General features: G+C 54.6%; 1 protein-coding gene across 3 annotated transcripts; it reads left to right on the top strand.

Moving 5' to 3' along the window:
* The first annotated feature begins 7,136 nt into the window (after positions 1–7,136).
* PGF (placental growth factor) lies at positions 7,137–20,256 on the top strand. 3 transcript variants are annotated; one of them, XM_017663857.3, is made up of 8 exons: positions 7,137–7,253; positions 7,455–7,598; positions 8,810–8,852; positions 13,233–13,429; positions 14,281–14,357; positions 16,610–16,639; positions 16,746–16,808; positions 19,452–20,256. In XM_017663857.3, the coding sequence occupies exons 2-8, from the start codon at positions 7,524–7,526 to the stop codon at positions 19,477–19,479; spliced, it is 513 nt and encodes a 170-aa protein (XP_017519346.3). In that variant the 5' UTR covers positions 7,137–7,253; positions 7,455–7,523; the 3' UTR covers positions 19,480–20,256. The 3 variants fall into 3 exon arrangements, with proteins under 3 accessions (XP_017519346.3, XP_017519347.3, XP_017519345.3); XM_017663856.3 differs by having other exon boundaries at positions 7,139–7,598; XM_017663858.3 differs by lacking the exon at positions 16,746–16,808 and having other exon boundaries at positions 7,138–7,598.
* The last annotated feature ends 1,095 nt before the right edge of the window (positions 20,257–21,351 follow it).

Below are 21,351 nucleotides of genomic sequence, written 5' to 3' on the forward strand. Positions count from 1 at the left end.
TCAGAACCGCTCCCCTGTATGTGACTGTGACATACATCAGGGGCCCTGAGGGTTCCTTTTGCATAGACTTGTTATTGTTTAAGACAACATTAAGCCTTATCAGCTGGACAGGAAGCTCCTTGAGGACCATCATCACCTTAGTGCCCCCAACACTGAGCCCAGGGGCCAGTGCTGAGTAGGGCTGAATAAGCAAATGACCCTCAGAAGATGCAGCTCCTTCTCAGAGTCCTGCGGATTTGTTCTGGCCCCGCTTCCTTTGAAGCTCAGAGTGAGATATGACCAGGGGCTAACACTCCAGGAGATGACATTAAAATGGAATAGGAACAGGCGCCTGCAAGGGTCTTCGCTGAGGCCATGCTGTTCCAAACAGGAGACGTTTAGTCTGTTCTGTCTCCATTGACCTTTCAACCCAAATAGAGACAACACCATTCCTGACAGGAACAGAAGCCCCTCACCACCTGCCAGGCTTTCGGCATCTGGGTGAGTACCAAGATGAGCCACCAGGTCTTTTGCCCCACTGCCAGCTGTGGGACACGGAACAGGAGCATTCAGGCCAGACTGGCAGCCTCCTCAGACTATAGATTTGGGACACGATGTCCTGAGGGTGAGGGTGGGCAACTTTTTGGTCGCTCTACCTTCCCCTGAGTCCCTCCTCCAGGCTCTCAGAGAAGCCTTTCATACCCAGAAAGCAGGCATTACTATTGTTTTTCCTTTGAGGAAGTCCCTGCAGAAGACTATCACACTGCCACCTTAAAGACATGGCTGGGCCAGTAAGACCTCTTTTCCCAAGAGGCCTCAGGCTCTGGTTCTAGGATCCATCACCTTTCACAGAAGCTTCCAGCTTCTGGGCTGTCTGCCTCCCCTGATGGGAGAAGGGATGATCAGGATTCCAAGGCTAGGAAGATCCAGTATTTATTTTGACACCCCCCACCACACACAGATACACACACATGCATCATCTTTCCCACTCTTTATGGTTCTGGAGCACTTTGTACCTGGATTCTGCTTTTTCAGATGCAAATTCCTAATTATCTGACCTGGGAGCATCTCTGCCTCCTTTTGTGACTGGCATAGAGAAGGGGCCCAGTGGATGTAGTCCTCTCCTCTCCCACCTCCTCCCCGTATTCCCACTCTGTGGGGAGTGAGGACTCCAACACTGGCTCCACCCCTCAGAGAGCAAGGGGGTAACCCAGAAGCCTTGCCTCCCCTGGGGTACTCTCCTGCCATTTGCAGTGACTGTGCTCCTGGTGAACTTGATGGTAATCTGGCCCATCTCTTTCCCCTTTCCCCAGGAGATGATCGTAGTAGCTGGAGTTAAGAAGCATTCACAGTGTACAGGCACTGTGTCACGTGACCGGCTTCCACTTTCTCAGTTAAACTACACAATTAGCCTCTAAGATGGAGTCAGAAAGCTGAAGAGACTTGACCAAGGACACACTGCTGGTAGGAGGCAGGCTCGTAATCCCTGCCCGACACTGCTTCCTTGCGCAGCCTCAGCTGGTCCTTATCCGTCCCTCTCCCTTCTGCTGCTTGCTAGCTGAGGGAATGTGCACGAGTACTTCACCTCTCTGAGCCTCCGTTTCCTCACCTGAAACCTGGGAGCAGCAGTACTTCCCTCCAAGGTGGGGGGTAGATGCCCACGCACTGCGGGTGTCCGGCACAGAGCCTGGCGCACAGGAGGCACTATGTGGGCAGCTACAAGCCGCCATCATCCCTCAGGGTCCCGGGGCCATGGGGCAGGGGAAGAGGAGGGTGATCTGCCATCCCCAGCCACCCGGCTGTCGGCTCTCACCGATTCTCAGAAAGCTCCATTGCACGTCACAGCCGATTAGTTACAAATAGCTTCCTCTCCTCATGTATCACTTACACAACAGAGAGAAAGGGGCGATTGTTCCTGAAGAGGAAGGTCTCCCAGACCCCCTCAGGGCAGCTGAGAGATGCAATAGGGAGAAGAGGAGGGGCCGGAGGAGAAGGGGGGGCATAGACACAAGAAATAAGGATGTGGGGGGTCCCAGCAGTTAAGAAGGGGCCAGCTGAGTGTCTGCCCCCTTGGGCAGCAGGCAGGCAAGGGACCAAGCTTAGCAAGGGTCCTGAGTTCTGAGGGCGGGAAGGGGAGGTAGCTACAGTGCCAGTTCTTCAGCCCAGTGCCCTGAAAGCAGGTTGCCAAGTAGCCCCAGCTGAGGAGGGACTGGGCCCTGAATGGATAACCAGAGCTCAGTAGATGCCCAGCCTCTAGATTTCTCAAGAGCTCTGGACACTACTGGAATCTGAACGAATGCCCTCCCTCAAAGCAGCCGTGACTAGCCAGCCCTCCAGTCCTTCTGGTTTCAATAAAGCCCAATCTGGGGCCTGAAAGTCTGGAAGGAAACTCAGTGTCAGGGAGGCTGCTAGGCAGGCCCCAGAACCTCCTTTTGACCTTGGTGGTCCTTGACTTTGCTGCTACCACTAAGCTAGGTCCCTGCATGAAAGTGAAGGACCAAGCACTCAGAGAGAACCCTTTTGTCATTCCTCTTAGCACAGCTGAGACCAGCTGGCATTTTCACAAAGGGCTTTACTAAGTACTAAGGGAGAACAAAGGAGAAATAATTACAGAAATCATGAAAAACCCAGGCCCAGCTGCCAAGTTCCCAAAGTACAGGTTTCCAATGCTTTGGTGATGACATGCCTCCCCAAAGGCCTGGGACAAGGCTGCAGGCACCTCGCCTGGCTTCCCTTGTTCGCAGCCGTTTTTGCGGGCGCCATCTTGTTTCCTGCCCCTGGGAACCACTTGGTCACCCATGGGCTCTGCTCTTGTCTTACTTCCAACTCACCCCACCCCAGGCCCCCCACTGGGTTCTGGTCTTTGGCCTGAGGCATGAGCCTCGTCCCTTGGGGGCTGGCAGGGCTGTGGTGACCAACCCAGGGTGTGATTACACAGCAATGGGAGGTTGTTCTCCCACACTTACCCCACCGGAGAGGCCCACCCAGGCTGTCTAGGAGGGCTGCCTCTGCAGGCTGGAGGACAACTGACAATTGGGTAAGGAATGATCAGACTTGGGACGTTTTCCCTGTGGGGGGAGAAGAGAGTGCTCTGAGGATTGACCCAACTCAACAAACATCAATAAAGCCCCTGCTGTGTGCCAGGCTCTGTACAATGTGCTGGGGGGTCCAAGGGTTAACAAGTGTCTGCCCTCTCAGACCTTACAGTCTGAGGGATGGAAGACAAACAGCTGGGCAATGATGACACTGAGGGCCAGGTGCCACGATGGAGAGCAATTCAAGTTCCCTGGAAAGCCAGGGAGAAAGGCATCTCACCCAGGGGTGGTAGCCAAGGGGAGCACCAGAGCTTGCCTGGAGGAAGTGCGTGGAGAGAAGGAGAGGGATTTAGGGTTGAGGCTGGGGTGGGGTGGGGTGGGGCCCCAGTAAATCCCAGTCCAGGAGGGAAGAGGTAAAGGCAGAGGAGGCCAACTAAACAGCTTCTTCCTGGTGACATTGGCCTGCTGGCAACTCTAGCATGTCTATCCTATAAAATGGAAAAACGCTCAGCCCAAGCTGCCCCCTGCTCCTCTCCATGTCAGCCGGGGGGGAACCTGATATGCTACTTCTCACCCACTTCTGGCCTTGGCCAGATCTGGGGCTCAGGGGCATTGTCAGAGGGCAGGTACTTGTCCAGGGCCACCTGAGACACTGCCTTGGTGGGAAAAGGCCATAGTTAGCAAATAGTTCAGAGGGTTAAGACAATGAAGACAAGACATTTCCCAAAATGGGAAAATGAGTCAGGAAGCTGGAAGTCAAGAGATTGGGATGGGTTGGGGCAGATGTTTCAGGCTAAGACCATGACTAATGTGAGGTGTGGGAAGTACGCTGTGTTTGGGGGCAGCTTTCGGAGGCAGACACTGGCCTGGCAGCCTGGCATGCAGGCCTAGACCCCGGGCTGCTCAAGGTGACTATGCTCAGGTATCATGGCCCAAACAGTCTATCTACAGCGTAGTCCCTTGTGTTTGCCCAACCCGTGTGACAGGATCAGCTGCAGGGCTGGGATGAAGGCTTCTCCTCCCACACATCAACCCTTCAGAGTTTGTCAAGCACCCACTGTACTCAGGCAAAAGGAAGACCCAGAAAAGATTTAAGACATCAGCCCTACCTTCAAAGTATTTGCATTCTGATTGGCAGAGAGAGCTTTGCTCACTGGAGAGAGCTCTGGAGAAAGACCTACGCTGACCCTCATCCCCATCCCTTAGTAGCTAAATGACTATGGGTGAGTTGAACTCCCTAAGCCTGCATTTTCCCATCTTCAAAATGGGAGCAATTAAAACCTACTGCAGAGGGTTCTTGGGAGAATTCACTGAGTTGACATGTTTAAAGAACCAGGCATGTGGCTTGGCACAAAATTAGTGCTCAGTAAGTATTAGTTCTCTCTCTAAAACAACAACAAATGGTTGAGATGGATGATAAACAGTTAAATGTTGAGTCATGAACTCTGACTCTGCCAGTGGGTCTACTCAGAAGGCCTTGATGACAGTTGGGGACTAATTGCCGGGATGGTGATGGTGAGAATCTGTGAGTGTGTGTGGGTGCACATGCATGCACAAGCATGCACAGGCATGTGCAAATTCCTCCATCTTTTTGCTCCTCTGCAACCGGCAGAAGCATAAGATTCTTTATTTTCTGTCTTATGTCTGTGATAGTAAAGACTCTGCTCTCTAACTGTAGTGTTTTATATCTTTTAATACGAATCATACGTTGCATTAGAAATCATGCATAACAGCTACCATTTCCTGTACTCTAGATGCTTCGTCATTCCTCACCTCTGAGGTCCCACTTTAAATGGAGGAATCTGAGGTTCTGACAAGTAAAGGAAGGTATTTGAGGTAACATAGCTGGAAAGGACTAGAGTCATGATTCAGGGGTGCAGAGCCGCCAGCCCACCTGCCCTGGACTGGATGGGAGCAAAAATAAACTTCTATCTAACCTGTGGAAATTTTGAAGTCTTATTGGTTCCTGCCGCCTCACTAATTCATCTCACATCCCATGAAGCCAGGTTTAGAAGGGTATGATCCCCAGTTTAGTGACAAAAAGACATTGAGCTCACCTGTAGAAAGAGAGCTGAAGCATCCCCAGCCATCTGTACCCCCACCCATGAACCTAAACTTCAAGTGAACCACCATACCACATCCCCAGTACCCAGGGCAGTGCCTAGAGCAGAGTAGGGCTGAAGCAATATGTGTCAAATGAAAAACTGAATGAATGCATACAAATACACACTATACACACCCCTATATGAACAGCTTTTTATAGGCAAATATGCCGAAAGTGTAAGTGCTCAAAACATTCAATTACAGACAGCATACTTTATACAGATACTTAAGTACACACCTGTACCCACATACACAAATCCAAATCCAAAGTAAAGACACACATAAGCACATGTCTATGTATACACAGATGTTATGGGCAAACATACATGATCCAGATATGTACAACACACATCTACTCACCCACACACACAGGCACAGCAATGCCCAGACACCCTCCACCATGACCCTGGGTCCAGGAAGGAGTCTGTGTGCCCCATGAGCCCTAGCATGTTGGAGCTCATCAGAGAGTTCTTTGCAGCCCCCTGACCGATGACTGGCCCCTAACTCCTGGCCTCGGGGCTTGGGGCTGGCCAGGCAGAGAGGCAGTGTCTCTGGTAGCCCCACGTGGGTGGGCAGGCAGGCAACGGATGCAAAGGTCACTGGGGTGAGAGCTGGGGCTGCCCTGGCCTCTCTGCTCCTGGCTGGAATGTGAGCTGCAGGGGCTGCCCCCCAGGCCTCCCTCCTCTTGCATAGCCACCCAACAGCCACAGGCCCAGGCCAACCTCTGATCCCAAATCCTACCAGATTCTTGCAGCCAGAGAACTGTGCTTGGAGGGTGGTGGTGATAAATGCTCAGGGACCATAGTTGGGCACATAAAGAAGCCAGTTCAGATATTCACACACACAAAGACATAGGCAGGAATACAAATTTACAACCCCACTGAAGTGGGATACATTTCCAAACATACCTAGAAATACAGTGGACACATGCACACACCTAATACCAAAGCATACAGCGATACCAGAGACCAGACCCACACATTAGCCACATTCATACATACGGCAGATGCACACAGACACTCCAGATCACACAAAAACTCATAGCGCATATGGATCTTCACAGTCACACATAAATTCTCACACACATGCACACACAGGCACACACAGACCCCAGTCGGCAGACCCCTGCCAAGTTAGCATTTGCTCCGGTCACCAGGTCACTCTCCAGCCCCCGTGCGGCAGCCTCACAAGGAGGGCCTGGGAAAACTGCTTCCGGCAAGAGGAAATAGTTCTGGACACAACCAGGTGCCCACAGCTGGGCTGCTTTGCTGTCTGTCTGATTAGGAGGACAGTGCATGGGTGAAGAGACAGTTCCGGAGTCACATGGCTTGGGTTTTGTATCTGTCAGTTACACACACAGACACACACAATTTTTCAAGACTATATTATTTATGGAATATGTATAGGCAGGGGCACTCTGGGAACCTCAGTTTCTTCATCTTTCAAATGGGATTAATAATCCTTTCACCCCTGAGGATTGTGGGGATGGCATGGGTGCACCACAAAAGGCCAGGAGCTGCAGGAAGCAAGTGAACAGCCTCATGGCAGGCATCTTCTCAGACGTCCCAAAACATGGGATTCCAAAGGAAAATCACCATGCTCAACCCCCTAGGAGGAACCCCTGGCACAGGAGGTCTCTATCTTCCTAGGGGTCTGGGGCTGCAGTTTCTGAAGAGCCCGCGAAAAGTCCTAATAAACCTTGTTCGCGGACGTTGGGCTCCATACCTGGATGCCCCCACCCAGGGAAAGCGGGAGCAGAGCTGTGGGCCACTGTCCGCTGGCTGCCGGCACTGGGTACCGCCCGGGTCGGCCGGGGCGCGAGCAGCCCCGGAGGGAGCTGCGGGCTGGGCTCCGCGGGGCGCGAGGGTCCGCGTCGGGAGCGCCCCTTCCCCGCGGCGCGGCCCGAGCGCGCTCACCCCTGGCCGGCTAGCGCGGCGCGCGGCCGCTCCCGGGACGCGGGTCCGGAGAGCCTCGTCGGCGGTGGGCGGGGCGGGCCCGCAGCCCCTCCCCGTTCACGGCCCCTGAAACCCAGTCGCCGGCGAGCTTGAGTCCCAGAAGGGAGCTGCTGTCTGAGGAGGGAGCTGCCTCTTCACTGGCCTGCCACGAGAGGACCGGAGGTCGCGCCGGGCGCCCGAGGTACCCTACCCAGGGACCCGCCTGCCCCACACCGCCCCGCCCCGCCGGCCGCTCGGCATCAGGTTTCCTAGCCGCAGCCGTACCTGCCAGCTCCAGACTCCCCAAGGCTCCCAGAGGATGCTTGGACCACCGGTGGGGACCTCAGGGCGGCAGTGAGTGGGACATCCAGCCCCCCACTCAGCTCCTGTCCTCCTGTGCCAGGAGTTCCCCCTAAGGGGGTGAGCATGGTGATTTTCCTTTGGAATCCCCTGCCTTGGGACATCTGAGAAGATGCTTGCCATGAGGCTGTTTACTTGCTTCCTGCAGCTCCTGGCTGGGCTAGCGCTGCCTGCTGTCCCCCCCAAGGTAAGGCCTACCCCTACTCCCAGCCTGGCTCCTCTGATCTTCCCACCCCCTGCACTGGAAGCAGGGAGTCTGAAATCACCAACCCGCTCAGGGGAGTGGCTCCCCCAAGGATGTCCACACACTTCCCAGGAGGCAGCCTGGACCATGTTGTCTGGGAGGAGACCTCAAGCTGGGCTGTCCCAGACTCCAGCTCGGGGGTCTGTCTTTGCGGGAGCAGGGAAGCCACAGGGAAGGGAGGGAGGCTTCCTGTCTGGCCCCTGGAGCCCTGGTGGCTTTGCTAAAAGCATCTCTCCACTAATCCCAGGCTGGTCCCTGGCCTTGTGGTCAGGGTAGAGGCCCCTTGACCAGGCAGGCACCCCCAGGACCTCTGACCTGGCCTGGTGGAGGGGAAGCCAGCTGAAGAGACCATTGGTGGGGAGGCTGGGCCCTGTCCCCACCAGAGCTCTGGTGAGCCCAGGGCTGCTGGGTTACTTGGGGGTAAGGCACGAGGTCCTTCTGTGCCATCTTCCCTCTGTGGGCAGCCGAAGTTCCTGAGTGCAGGGCCTGGGGAAGTGAACAGGGCCCTTTTCCCAGGAACTGGGTGAGTCTGGCAGGGAGCCAGCTTAGGCAGTGAAATCATGACAAAGCCAATGAGCTCTCTTCCCATTGCACTGTCCACTAGCCCGGGAGTCCCCGGCCCCAGCCCAGGAGTGGGTGGGCTAGGCAGTCTGCAGGGATGGAAGAGCCCCAGCACTGGCCACCCGCCCGCCTGCTGCAGGGCTGGCCAGAGGTGTAACGTTACCAGCAGCACCAGCTCATGGCGCCACCCGCTCCAGCCCCTCAGCTCTCACCAGCTGATCATCTCCCCCTGGGCCCTGGCACCCAGCCAAGGCGGGCTGCTCAGGGCCCAGCAGCCTGGCCTGGGGGCTGGGTAGAAGGGAAATCCCAAAGGATTGCAAGATCTTTGGGACACAGAAGACAAAGGGTCTCCAGAAGCCTCCAGCCTCCCACCCTTTCCAAATGAGGAAACTGAGGCCAGAGAGAAGGTGGGACCCAGGGTCCAGTGAGTTTTTAGTTGCACCTGGAAAGAAGCAGCTCTGAGACAGGGCAGAGAGTGTGCACAATGGGTGGGAAAGAGCTCAGAAGGGCCTCTACGCTCTTGCCAACACACTTGGCCCTAGAGCGCAGAGGCCAAAGGTGGTCCCTTCATCTCTGCACCTTTCTATCTGCAGCAGTGGGCCCTGTCTGCTGGGAATGGCTCATCAGAGATGGAAGGTAAGCTGTCTGGGCTGGGGGTGCACAAGCTCACCAAGCGCTTTCCTCCCAAGCCTCTGCAGAGGATGAGGCATGCAGGGATTGGCATGAAGGGTGGGAACAGACTGATATTGAGTGGGGGAGAGTCTGCAAGGTGGCTGACATCCTGGCTGATGAAGCTGGCAGGGCCCAAGAGATCCCCTCATTGTGACCCAGAGGCTTAGAGAGATGTATTCCTGGTTCAGAGTCACCAAACACACAGAGTAGGGCTGGGGCCAGTAGACCCAGGGTTTGTCTGGTTGGCTTAATGCCCCTTCCCAGCATGATGTAAGGGGGCAGATGGGGCTTGGAGGGCAGTGTGGCCAGTGAGTGCCAGGAGCCAGACTGGGGGTCTGGGAGCTAGATGTAGTGGGCAAGCAGTCAAGGGGATCTGGAAAGGGTGTGGGGAGCATCCCAGCAGCCCAGCCCTGGTGGAGCTGCAGGGATGTGACCAGGCCTTTCTATTGATTACAAACAGACAGAACATGAGTTGTGCCCTCTCTGGCCCCTCCACTCCCCATTGCGGGTTGCATCAAGAGGCAATCTTCAAAGGGCAAGTCGTTTGCCAAAGAGACATATGTGCGAAGTTGGGAGGCCCATGCCAGGCCCCCAGCTTTGCTCCTCCCTCCCTGTCTCTTCAAGAGGCCACACACCACTCCTGAGGCTTCCTGCTGTGCTGTGGGAGAGGGAGTGTGTAGGGATGCACGCATGCACATGCACACACACACACACACACACGTGTGTGTGATAGCCTGTGCAAGCTGGGAACACCCTCCTTCTGCTGGCCTGCCTGCCTGGTAGCCAGCCTGCCCTGGGCCTGGCATGCTCCCGCAGCTCAGTTCCAGGCTCCCTGGGCACATAGAGGTTGGGGAGGTAGCAGCCCTTAACTTCATTGATACTTCCCCTCCCCGTGCTGTGCCCTCTGGAACTGGCACAATATTATGCTCTCTGGGATTTGGGGAGGGACTCATCACCCATCTCTACCCCATGACCTTTTTGATGCTTTTAGTGTATGTCAGGCAACAGCTACCAAAGAAGTTTGGGTCTCACTTTCCTCATCTGTAAAATGGGAGCATTAGACACATGATCTAAGGTTCTGATTCTAAAATTGTAGGGTTCTCTGACTTCAGAGAGGAGACATAGGAGTATATATATCTCCCGCGGGATGAGGGTGAGGAGGCTTGCAAGTGTTAATTTATTAGAGCAACTCATCTGTCATCCTAATTAATCAGAGAGCCTATATTGTGGCCAAGAGAAGCACCATGAGCTTTGGACTCCAGTTATCAAAATCTGAAAATGCCATCCCCTCCCACTGACACCAGACCAGAAACAGTATGGTCTGTACTTTGCAGCTGTAGACATCGATTTTTACTATTACTACTCATGGTAATAGTATTGGGCACTTACTATAATTCGGTGCTGACCACAGGTTGTGTACCATGAAGGCATTTGTGTTCTTTTATTTGAAGAACCTGAAGCTCAGAGAGGCTGTTGGGGTCACCTAAAAACTCAGACACTCTTCAGCGTATGTGGCAGAACCAGAGTGCATGGCACTGGGCCTCCCCACAGACCATGGCAAGCAGACAGGAGCAGGGTGTCCCTTGCAGCAGACGGTCTGTGTGCCCTGCCAGTGACCATGGGAAGGACACCTGCTGGGCTCGGGCTGGTGGCTAGTGGCTCTACCCAGCCTTGTGGCCCCTCCCCAGTGGCTTCCCCAGGAGCGTGCTCTCAGGATTAAACACTGCCCTTCTTGCATCTGCTCAGTCCTGGGTGGCAGGCAGCTAGGGTCCGATGGGAGGCTCACCCACAGGGCTGGAGAGATCGCTGAGAGCTCACTCTTGGCCCCAGGAGCAACTGTTGTGGAGCCACCCAGCCCTGGCCAGGTGCCTGACTGGGCTGCAGCCTCTGTTCCTCTCACCCCCACCCATGCCTCTGAAGCAGGTCTGGCGCCAACGGAAGTGCTCTCAGGAGCAGCTGAGCAGAGCTCTTTCCTGAGGGGCTCAGCCCACATCTGGGAGTGGTCACCACACTCCCTCAGCTGGCCCCTCACCCAGCCCACTTTGTTTCTGCCACACACCCAGATAGGGGCCTCCAGGGATGAACTGCCCTCTTTCTTGGTGGCTGCCAGGTAGATCAGGCCCAGCCCATCTCCTTCCCAGCCCTCCCCAGCACAGTCTGGCCATGCGGCTGGGAAAGGGGCAGGCCTTAGGGTCCTGCAGCCTGGGTCCTGGTGCCAAAGCCTGCATGATGGGGTGTTGGGACAAGGAAAGGAAATCGCTTCTTCTGCTGCCAAGACCCAGCCAGCTCTGCTTAACCTGGCCATGGTCTGACAGCCCGGACGGGTGGGAGCCTGTTTGTGGAATGGTAGGGTGCTGGGGTGTCCCTTCTCTGCTGCTGGCCCCCTCCCTGGTGGCTGGGCCCAGGGCAGGAACCTGAGCTTTCTATGGTGCTTTGGCAGCTGGCTTTTCCTCTGTTGTTATTTATTTTTTCCAAGGTGGAGATTAAATGTTCAGAGTTGCACAGTGCTCATGGAGCTTTTAGACTAAACACCCACTCATGGAGCTGCTATAAGGAGGTGCTCCTCTGACCTCACACTGCAAAGGCTGCCTTCCCCGAGGCCTTGGGGCTGTCTATGGGAAGAAGACCTTGTTTCCCAGTTGGGTCCAGGGAAAGTATCCCAGTGGCCTGGAGAGGCTGGATCAGGGGGTGTCTGGTCCCCCTCCCATCCCTGGGCCCAGCCCTAGTGTCCCCTAAGCAGACAGGGCAGAATGGAGCAGCAGACACCCAGATAAGCCCAGTTTATTGCCTCTGTGGTCGCCCAGCCAGCTCCACGTGGACACACCACCTCTTGGGTATTTTCCACCAGCTTGCAGCCTTTCATGAGGGCCTCTGCTAGGGCTGAAGTTTATTTTTCCTCTGAGATTACCCTGAGATTCATGTCCTCGTAGGCTCAGTGGAATGGACTTCAGCCCCTCTGTCTCATAGGAAGGGCCAAGGAGGGAAGTGAGGGGCTGCTAGGAGAGGCCACTGCTCTAGGGCAGAGGCTGCAGGATCCCCAGGTGATCCTGCTTCCCTGTCCTCACACACGAGCCAAGGACCACCATCAGGCGTAGGGCAGGATGACCCAGGGCTGGGGATGTTTCTCTGCCCAAGGTCTGAAAGCTGGTCTGGGTTGCATGTACAGAATCACAGATAGTCTGTCAAGGCAGGGAGAGACCATAGCGACCATCTATTCCCAACCTTTACTCAGCTGAGGAATCTCATAAACTCAGAAAGGTTAAATGACCTCCCCAAGGTCACACTGTCCATGTAGGCCAGGACTAGAAGCCAGGTCTCCTAGCTCTGGCTGCTTACTTTCTATGATCCTGTGTTTGGGCTCAGGTCATAGGCCCTCCTTAGAGGAGCAATATCTTTTAAGAGAGTTCAGATCAGCCCCCAGAAGATCCTGGTCGTGACCACCAGGACATTGTGGGGGTCAGGGATGTCCCTTATAATCCTCACTGAGCTATCAGCTAATCAATTAGTAACTACTTAGCCTGTGTTTACTGGGTACTTAGATCCCTGTCCTCACAGAGCCTCGACTTGGCTGTAAAGGAGATAAGAGCCACCAGTAACCAAGATAAGGCAAGCCTTTGGGGCTAAGTTATGCTCAAAGGAGGAATATCTTGTTCATACTGGAGAAGTTGGAGAAGGCCTCTGAGAGGAGGTGGGGTGATGAGCTTTACTTGGTTAGAAACAAGAAGGGGACAAGGAGCAGAGCCCACAGGTAGGAGTTATGGTGATGCAGCCTGGGCTCGGTGTGAGGACTGGTCCCACTAAAATGGGGAGTGGGGAATGGGGCACGTTGCTGGCTGCAGTCTTGGCTGCCAGGCAGAGGAGCTGATCCAGAGTTGGGCAGGAAATAAGGACTAAGGGGAAGGCTAACCCGCCCTGTGGGACTCGGCAAGCCCTTACAGAACTGGCAGAACTATTTTCTGCAAATTCCCCAAGACCAAGGAAACACCAGGTCAGGCCTGAGAAAGACCCAGGGGGCCTGGGGAGCTGCCAGGGCATGCTCCTCAAAGCTCCAAGACACCGAGGCAGACTGCATGCCTGAGTTGAGAGCAGAGCAGAGAGCTCGGGACACAGAAAAATGTTGTTCCACTGGGATTTCCATCCAGCAGATGAGCTAAGGGTCCAGCAGTCCTCCCAGAGGGATCACTCAGGAGTTCAGAGCAGAGAGAGCTCACATAGGATGGGGGCTTCCTGGAGGAGGAGTGTGGGCTGAGTCTGGAAGGCCCTGCAGGGCCTGGGGAGCCAGGACTGGGACTTCGAGGAGCAAGCCACGCCTGGCCTGATCCTGCTGTCTGTGCCTCCTCATAGTGGTGCCCTTCCAGGAAGTGTGGGGCCGCAGCTATTGCCGGGCACTGGAGAGGCTGGTGGACGTTGTGTCCGAGTACCCCAGCGAGGTGGAGCACATATTCAGCCCGTCCTGCGTCTCCCTGCTGCGCTGCACCGGCTGCTGTGGTGATGAGAACCTGCACTGTGTGCCCATAGAGACGGTCAATGTCACCATGCAGGTAGGGAGGGTCTCCTTCTCATGTCCTGACCTGCCCCATCGTCCGCATCCTGCACAGACGGCCACAGAACCTGGCCACTAGAAGGCACTAGAGAGGGAAGGAGGGCAGGCCAACTTCAGAGGACTGGAGCTGACTCCCAGGCTCTCAGCACCCCAGCACAGTGCCCCTCCGTTCTGAGGCCATGCCCTGACATTCAGCCAACTTATCTCCTGCCTTTCCAGCTTTCTCAGGCTCTATCTTACCCCTACTCTGAGACCCAGGATATCTGATGGAGGTTGGAAAAGAAATCTGCTCATATTTAAGAAGCCTCTGTTTATATTACATCAGGAGCATTCAGTACCCTAGGATTTGTGCTCACACACACATATGCATATATATGCACATGTACACACACACACATACACAATGGCTTAGTGAGTGTTTCGTAGTAATGCTAAGTGCCTTACTGTACTAAGCACTTATAAATGTTACTTCATCATTCAATCCTTCAAGGCAAGAGTTATTTCCATTTCATAGATGAGGAATTTGAGGGTCAAAGGTGTTATTTCACTTGCCCAGCAGGTAGAAAGGCCAAGATTTGAACATAAGTCTCTCTGACTCCAGACCATGGGCCTTCCTCCTACACTGTTGCTATGCTGGTGGTCCTGGGTAGGGAGGGACAGGAGCCCCCCGCAGATCCACATGCAGGTGGGAGGGCCATTTGCCCCACACTCAAAGCAGAATGAGACTATATAGTCCAAAGGTTGCTGGGAAGTGGAGTCTGGTCCTCGCCTGAAGGAGAGGGTGGAGAGAGCTTTGGAAACCCTTGGGCCACCCTCTAATGCAGGCATGCAACCTTTCTCTCCCCGCAGCTCCTGAAGATCCGCTCTGAGGACCAGCCCTCCTATGAGGAGCTGACGTTCTCTCAGCATGTGCGCTGCGAGTGCAGGTGGGTCCTGAGGGGCGGCAGGGGCAAGTCCTGCACACTTGGCAGCCTCAACCGAATGGCTGCCCATCCCCGCTGCAGGCTACACTTCCTTCCTGGCTGAGGGAAACCAGGGAAGTCAGGAACCAGTGGCAGCTGCCTTTTGGCCCCACTGTCAGCCAGTTTTGCCTGGGGAGGTGGTCCTGGCAGCTGGAGTGCAGCTGCCAAGAAGCCACAGAGGCAGAGGAAGCCTGGGTCCTCCCAGAGGAGGAGTTTGGGCACACCACCCCCTCCCCAAGGTGGTGGGGGGCAGTTTTCACAGCCCTGGCAGAGGTTTCCAGGGCAAAGACATTGCTGGCCTGGGCTTGGTTCTGGACCAGGGTGGTGACCATGGGAAGGGGCAACTGGGCTGAGGAGCACAAAGAAGGACAAGCCCTGGAAGGAGAAAAGGGGCAGAGGAAGGAGGCAGGGGGATTTCTTTAAGTCTCAAAGCCTCGGACCAGCACCAATCTGCTACCTCTGCCCAGGGCACCCTGAACATTAGTTCCCAGGATGAGCAGGCCTGGCACAGCTACCAAGTTCAGAGAAGAGAGAAATGAGTTGAGGTGCTCTCTGGGGATGGAGGCACAAGACCAGAGGTCCTGAGCCTATCCTGCGGCAGGAAGAAGGGGAGGACCGCCCGTTATCATGCACCTCCTCTGTGCCCAGCCCCACACCCAGCGCTTGAATGTGCTTTCTCATTTAGTCAACAAACATTCATTGAACACCTACTGTATGCCAGGCACTGTCCTAGACGCTTGGGATATAGTGGTAAGGAAGACAGACAAGGTCCTGCTCTTATACAAGTACCTAGGAAGTAGGTACTATTGTCCTGCCCATTCTGCAGATGAAACTGAGACCTGATGCATTTACATGGTTTGCCACAGCTAGTGAGTGAACCCCAGCCTGGCTGGCCTCTATGCCTGCCCTTGTCCTTGCCAGTTCTCATAGCCGTTACCACCCTTTCAGAGCCCTAGTACTGCCCTGGGCTTGGCCCTGCCTTGTGTGCAGGGTTCTGGCCGCCTCTTTTGACCTGAGCCCAGGCTCCGAGCCCTCCCCACTGCTGGGAGTCCTGCCTCAGTCCCTGTCCGTCCTCCCCCTCAGCCAGGGCTCAGACATATGGAACAGCTCAGGAGCGAGCCCCCCAGGCATGGTGCGGGGTGGCTTCTTTCCACCTTTTACGTCACCTTTGCCCCCACGGCCACTCTGTCAGGACAGGCAGACGAGGATCCTGAGGCTCCACGAATGTCTCTGACTTGCCCAAGATGGCAGAGACATGACTGGGCAGTCCCAAGAGGCCCTGGTACCCTGCCCTGGCTCCCAAGGGAGGAAGCCCGCCTAGGGCAGCATTCCCTGGCCTCAGAAGGGCCCCGCGCCCCCACCCTGTTCCCAGGGAAGACTGAGGCCCTGTCCCCTTCCAGCGGGCTGGGCAACAGGGGTACCTTTCTTCTCTCTCTGGGCCAACAGCCACAGCCCCGGAGGCAGATCCAGGACAGGCCTGGTGACTGTGGGGCTTGTGCTCCCCTCCCCTCCCACTGCTCCCTCGCCCACTCCTCCTGCTGTGGCCTGCAGTGGCACATGGCCCCAGGTTGGGGGAGGGGGAAAGCGATGGTGGCTCTTGTGCCCTGACAGGCATCCTTAGCTGGCAGAAACCACCCTCCCATCCAGGGCATTGCCTTCCATTCATGGGCCTTGAAACCCCCAGGATGCACGCTGGAAGGAAGGGTAGGCACAAGGGAGGGAAGTGAACAGAGAAAACCAGCAGAGAGCAGAGTCCCCAGATTTGATGCCAAGAGGAAGAGGGGTGCAGGAGGGCGTGGAGAGGGGCCCCAGGAGGGGACGCAAGCCTCTTTTGGCAGGCTCCCAGGCCAGTATTTCTGCCACTCCTCCGACAGGGCCTTGGGTCCACTAGCTTCCTCTCTCCCTCTCGATGCTATGTCTTGGCTTCACACCTGGAGGCCCAGGCTGGAGTCCAAGCCTGAGTGTGGTTGGGAGAGGGCTAGAGGAGGGAAAGTCCCAATCTGTGAGAGTAAGTAATAAACATAAAATATTTCATATGCACGCTGAACCCAGGCGCCTCTGGCCAGCCCTGCCTCACTGGCTCCATGCTTCCCTCTAGTGGCTTCAGTGCCAACGCAGGACCAGGACTCAGGGTGTCTGATGGGAGATGTTGGGGATGGCTGGGAGCCCCCACCTACCACTTTCCTTATTACCCCCTGGTCCATTCTGTTTTCCAGGCCTCTGCAGGAGAAGATGAAGCCAGAAAGGTAAGTAGCCTGGCTGGGGCTCCGGGCTCTTCGTGGGCCTGCCAGCCCCTGTCCCAGCATGGGGTACCCCCAGCCGCTTCGTCCTGACGCTTCTGGCTTATTGCAGGAGGAGACCCAAGGGCAGGGGGAAGAGGAAGAGAGAGAAGCAGAGACCCACAGACTGCCACCTGTGAGTGTGAGGGGGCTGCCCAGGGATGGCAAGGAGGCTGGGCTGAGGGGATTCCCCGCCCTGCCATCAAGGGTGGAAGGGGAAGAGCAAGGCCCAGGGCAGTCTTGGGGACCAGAACAGGAAGCGAGCACCTCCTAGAGACTCTAGGGCCCAGGAAGCATCAGAGGACCTTGATTCCTGCCCTGGCTCAACCACGAGTCTCTGTGGCCTTGAGCAAATCGTGTCACCTCTCTGAGCTTAGGTTTTCTATGTGTGCAGAATGAGGGGTCAGGGAATCCACCAAGCATCCAGTCATTCTCCAGACATCCACTAAGCATTTCGTGGGTGCCAGGTACCTCGGCAAGCAAACCACTAAGATTCCTGCTCTCACAGAGCTCACATTCTAGTGAAAGAAAGTCCAACAGCTGAAAACTTGTCCAGGGCTACTTCTTCAGGGCCCTGGGGAAGGCTCAACCTCACAGGCTCCCAGGCCAGTATTTCTGCCACTCCTCCGACGGGGCCTTGGGTCCACTAGCTTCCTCTCTCCCTCTTGATGCTATGTCTTGGCTTCACACCTGGAGGCCCAGGCTGGAGTCCAAGCCTGAGTGTGGTTGGGAGAGGGCTAGAGGAGGGAAAGCCCCAGTCTGTGAGAGTAAGTAATAAACATAAACTATTTCATATGCACAGTGATTCAGTCACAACACAATTCTCCTCCAGGGCCTGTCTCTTCCAGGACCACATGAAATCATTGCATGCCATGCAACTGGAGCTGATCCAAACCCTGCCCCAGGAGCTCAACCCTCCAAGAACAGAGACTTCCACCCCACTCTGTGAGGCTGGGGCCTCTAGGGACTTTGGCCCTTGAAGGCATGTGGCCCTTATTGCTCCCCTGTTCCCAAGTATCAACTTGGGGAAGAAGCTGGCAGTATAGTCCATGCAGGGCTCCCCCCAGGTGGCCCCAGATACAAAGTGACCTCTTGCTCCATCTGCCAGGGCAGTGGTTTTCAAACATCTCATTCAGGACTCTCCAGAAAGAATTTCAAAAACCCTTGTGCTCCCTTGCTTATGTTTAAGTTGACATTGAACTTTTTCCTCAAAATTGTAAATAGCTACAAAAGATATAATTTCTGGCATGTTATAAATATTAATTTTTAATATAAAGCCATCATTATAACACTTCAGAAATAGCCTGTGGAATAAGCCATCCTTATTTAATACTCACCATGACCCATATAGTGACAAATATATATATGAACACTTTCCTTTAATAGTTGCATATTTACATTGCTTCTTTTTAACATGAACTTGTATTTTCATTTCATTTCCCCCACAGAATTTCAGCGCAATATACTATTGTTTTAATACTAAACAGCTCTTTATATATCACCTTGTCACATTTATTTGCTATAACAATGGTATATAAATGTGAATTATTTTAAATTTCCTGGGAACATAAAACTCTAAATTAAATTTCCTCCTGGAAAGAACTATCACAATAAGTATTAGTAGTACCAAGTGATCAAAATAGCAGATATATGTAATATTTTAATAAATGTTAAACAAAGAAGTGCAATCAACCTTATTGGGAATGCATCTCAATAAGATGGGCATGGCAGAAAAAAAAGATGGGCATGGCTACCTCTTTTCAATTAGTTAATGAATCCATTAATGAATGGTTCCTCCTGCCAGACTACAGGATTCAAAAATGATTCCATTGTCATATTTGATAGATGAAAAGGTTGAGAAACCATGCTCACCTGGAAGTAAATGAATGGGATCAAAGGTCCCTTTTTGAACTCCTTCCAAGTTATTTGCCAAAAACCTCAAGGTGATCTGCTCACAAAAATTATTTCTCACAATATATAAGCTGACACTCAGGCTGTTCTTCAATTTTGTCAAAAGCCAAGACTTGGAAACCATCTGACTTGCTCAAGGCGAGGTCTCTCAGTCATCCGCCCTATCTCCTCTCTCCACACCTACACCAGTATCTTAACTTGCCCTTTTGCTCACCATCTTCCCCACTATACTCTCTTACCTTGGAGAATAGTACTGTAAGAGCATTTGGAATGGGCAACATGTTTCCGTCCTTTCTGAAGGGAGAAGAGCAGCTGTGAGCAGGTGATGAGGAGGCAGCCGCCAGGCACTTTCTCTCACTGACAGTTTTCAGGTGGAGTCTACATGGAAGCTGGAAACTGATTCCCTGAACACCATCAAAACTCATCAGCCCCTGGGGCAATCTTTGTGTACATCTAGGGTTACCATTTGAAGACTGCTGTCCCAGAGTAACTGGTGGCATTACTGCATGGAGAAAGACTGGGTTCAAAGCTGGCTGTCACTGACTAGCTGTATGACCTTGGGCAAGTTTCTTAACTTCTGTGAGCCTCAGTTTCCTTATTTTCAAAAGGGTGACAACACCAGTGCCCTCCTTGCGGATGTTGTTAGAGGTGAATAAGAGAGTGCATAGCACAGGGCTGAACACCTGGGTAGGTTTTGGTGAAGGGTAGCTCCTTGCTTCCTGGCCTCAGTGCAGGCAGAGACCCACAGGTGCTGAGAGCGCCCCATGCTCCCTGTTCAAGCTTCCCCTTCGGTTGTCCCTCCTCCCACAGGAGGGACCCCGCCCTGAAAGTGTGCTGATGCCCCCTTTCTGTGTCTGGTCTCTGGCAGGTGCGGTGATACTGTTCCCCCGAGGTAACCAGCGTTGGAGGAGCGTGATCCCACACCCTGCTCGTCTATTTATTACCGTCACACTCTCAGTTACCTCCCTGCTGGCACCTGCCCTCTATTTATTAGCCAATGGTATCCCTGCTGAGTGACTCCCTCCCTCTGAGATGAGGAGCGGGGAGGGACAGGACCCTCAGGAATTCAGTGCCTTAAACACAACGTGAGAGAAGGAAGGCAACCGACCACAGACGCGTGGGCTGCAGCTTGGAAGAAGCAAGACATGTGGCTTTGTGGGGGATGATCCAGGCCCCAGAGGCTTGGGGGGTCTCCCCTGGAGAGGCAACAAGAGGGGCACCCACCACCATTACTGGTCCTTGGGCTCCACACGGACAAGCAGCCCTTGCTCTGGGGGCTCCTGGCAGGTTGGAGGTGGAGCAGCCTGTTTTGGCTTCCCTGGCTCCTGCTAGGGGGAAGGCAGGCACGGGGTGGAGGGATCCTGCTGTGTTCCCTTCTTCCTGGCGGCAGCTCTGCACCCTGGACATCAGAGCACTCAGCTCAGGAGAACAGTTGTTGCCCAGGGGCCTTTGCCATTCCTTGTCCCCTACAGTCTGTCCTCACATCTTGCCACTGCTTGTGCTGAGACATTGTTCTTTATTGCCAAGGCACCACCATCCTGCCCCTCTAAGGGACACAGGCAAAGAGTGGATCCCAGGCTGAACGTGGAGCAAGCTGTCCCTGTGTGGCTGTCTGACTGCCAAGCCAGATTCTCTTGAATAAAGTATTCTAGTCTGGAAACCGCTTTTCCAGGAGAGTGTCTGCTGGAGCAGTGGGCGATAGCACAAAATGGAAACAGACAGAAAAGGGGCTGGTGGGCTCCAGGGCTGCCTTGGGGGTAGCTCCAGCCATTCTCGGAGCATCTGGAGTCTCCCCTTCTCAGTTACTTTTGGCAAACCTCTGGGGTCCACACCTCCCATAATGAGGGTTTCACAAGATGTTATCTTGGTCCCAAAGTTGGGTGCCTAGCCCCAGCCACCCCTGAACACCCTCAAATTCAAGAACACAGTCGCCTTCCCCTACCTCCAGGTCTGCCGCACACTCAGGCCAGTGGTTGGCTATCTGGACCTCGAGTGAAGAGGGGCCTCCAGTCTCCTCGGGCCCTCGGCGGAGATGTCCTGGCCCCAGAGGGCTGAACTGCCACACCTCCAGCCTGGTTGGGGTGGCAGGTGCAGGGAGCTGCACGTGCCCAATTCTTCCTCCTTTTACATGCCATCTGCCTCTGACCTGCAAGGTGTATATGCATTTTTATGTTACATGTGTTGCAGGAAGGGGAGCTCCCTATTCTCATGTGAGGCTGCTGAGGATAAACCCATAGGCACTTGGGGGGCAGGCTGGCCAGGAAGCCATGGTCAGTCCAGCGGGGTGGGGCTACGGAGGCAGCTGCCCTTGGCCACCTGTTCACTGAAGCCTGGGCCTCCCTGAGGACACTGGTCAGAATGTGCTTCTGGCAGGTGATCACAGACAGGGTGTGGGTCAGCCCCAGGGGACAGGCTTTGCATAAGAAAGGCACTTTCTCTCCTGCTTCTCTACTCTTAGGCTGTAGCAGTTCTGAGCCATTTCCTCAGCTCAGCCCCAGAGACTCTGGCCCAGCCCCTGTAGCATCTCCAAGACTCTCAGTACCACCGGGTCACCTGGAGGTCAGCCTGTCCATGCAAGCCAGCCACACCTGTAGAGAGCTGGACAGAGACCAGGGTTGCTCCCAGAGGCCAGAAGCAAACACCTGCATCCCTAGCCAGGAGACTCACAGCAGTCCTTTCGGGTCATGTAGGTCCTAGAGGGCCCTTTTCATTTGCTCATCAGGAGAACAGTTGTTGCCCAGGGGCCTTTGTGGAGCAGCCACTGGGTG

Source organism: Manis javanica, chromosome 8 (genome assembly GCF_040802235.1).
Source record: "Manis javanica isolate MJ-LG chromosome 8, MJ_LKY, whole genome shotgun sequence".
Classification (NCBI taxonomy): domain Eukaryota; kingdom Metazoa; phylum Chordata; class Mammalia; order Pholidota; family Manidae; genus Manis; species Manis javanica.

Coding starts and splice junctions, on each gene's coding strand:
- PGF (XM_017663857.3), top strand. CDS start 7,524: ATGCTTGCCATGAGGCTGTTTACTTGCTTCCTGCAGCTCCTGGCTGGG. Junction 13,430..14,280: donor CGGTCAATGTCACCATGCAG/GTAGGGAGGGTC, acceptor CTCTCCCCGCAG/CTCCTGAAGATCCGCTCTGA. Junction 14,358..16,609: donor CATGTGCGCTGCGAGTGCAG/GTGGGTCCTGAG, acceptor TCTGTTTTCCAG/GCCTCTGCAGGAGAAGATGA.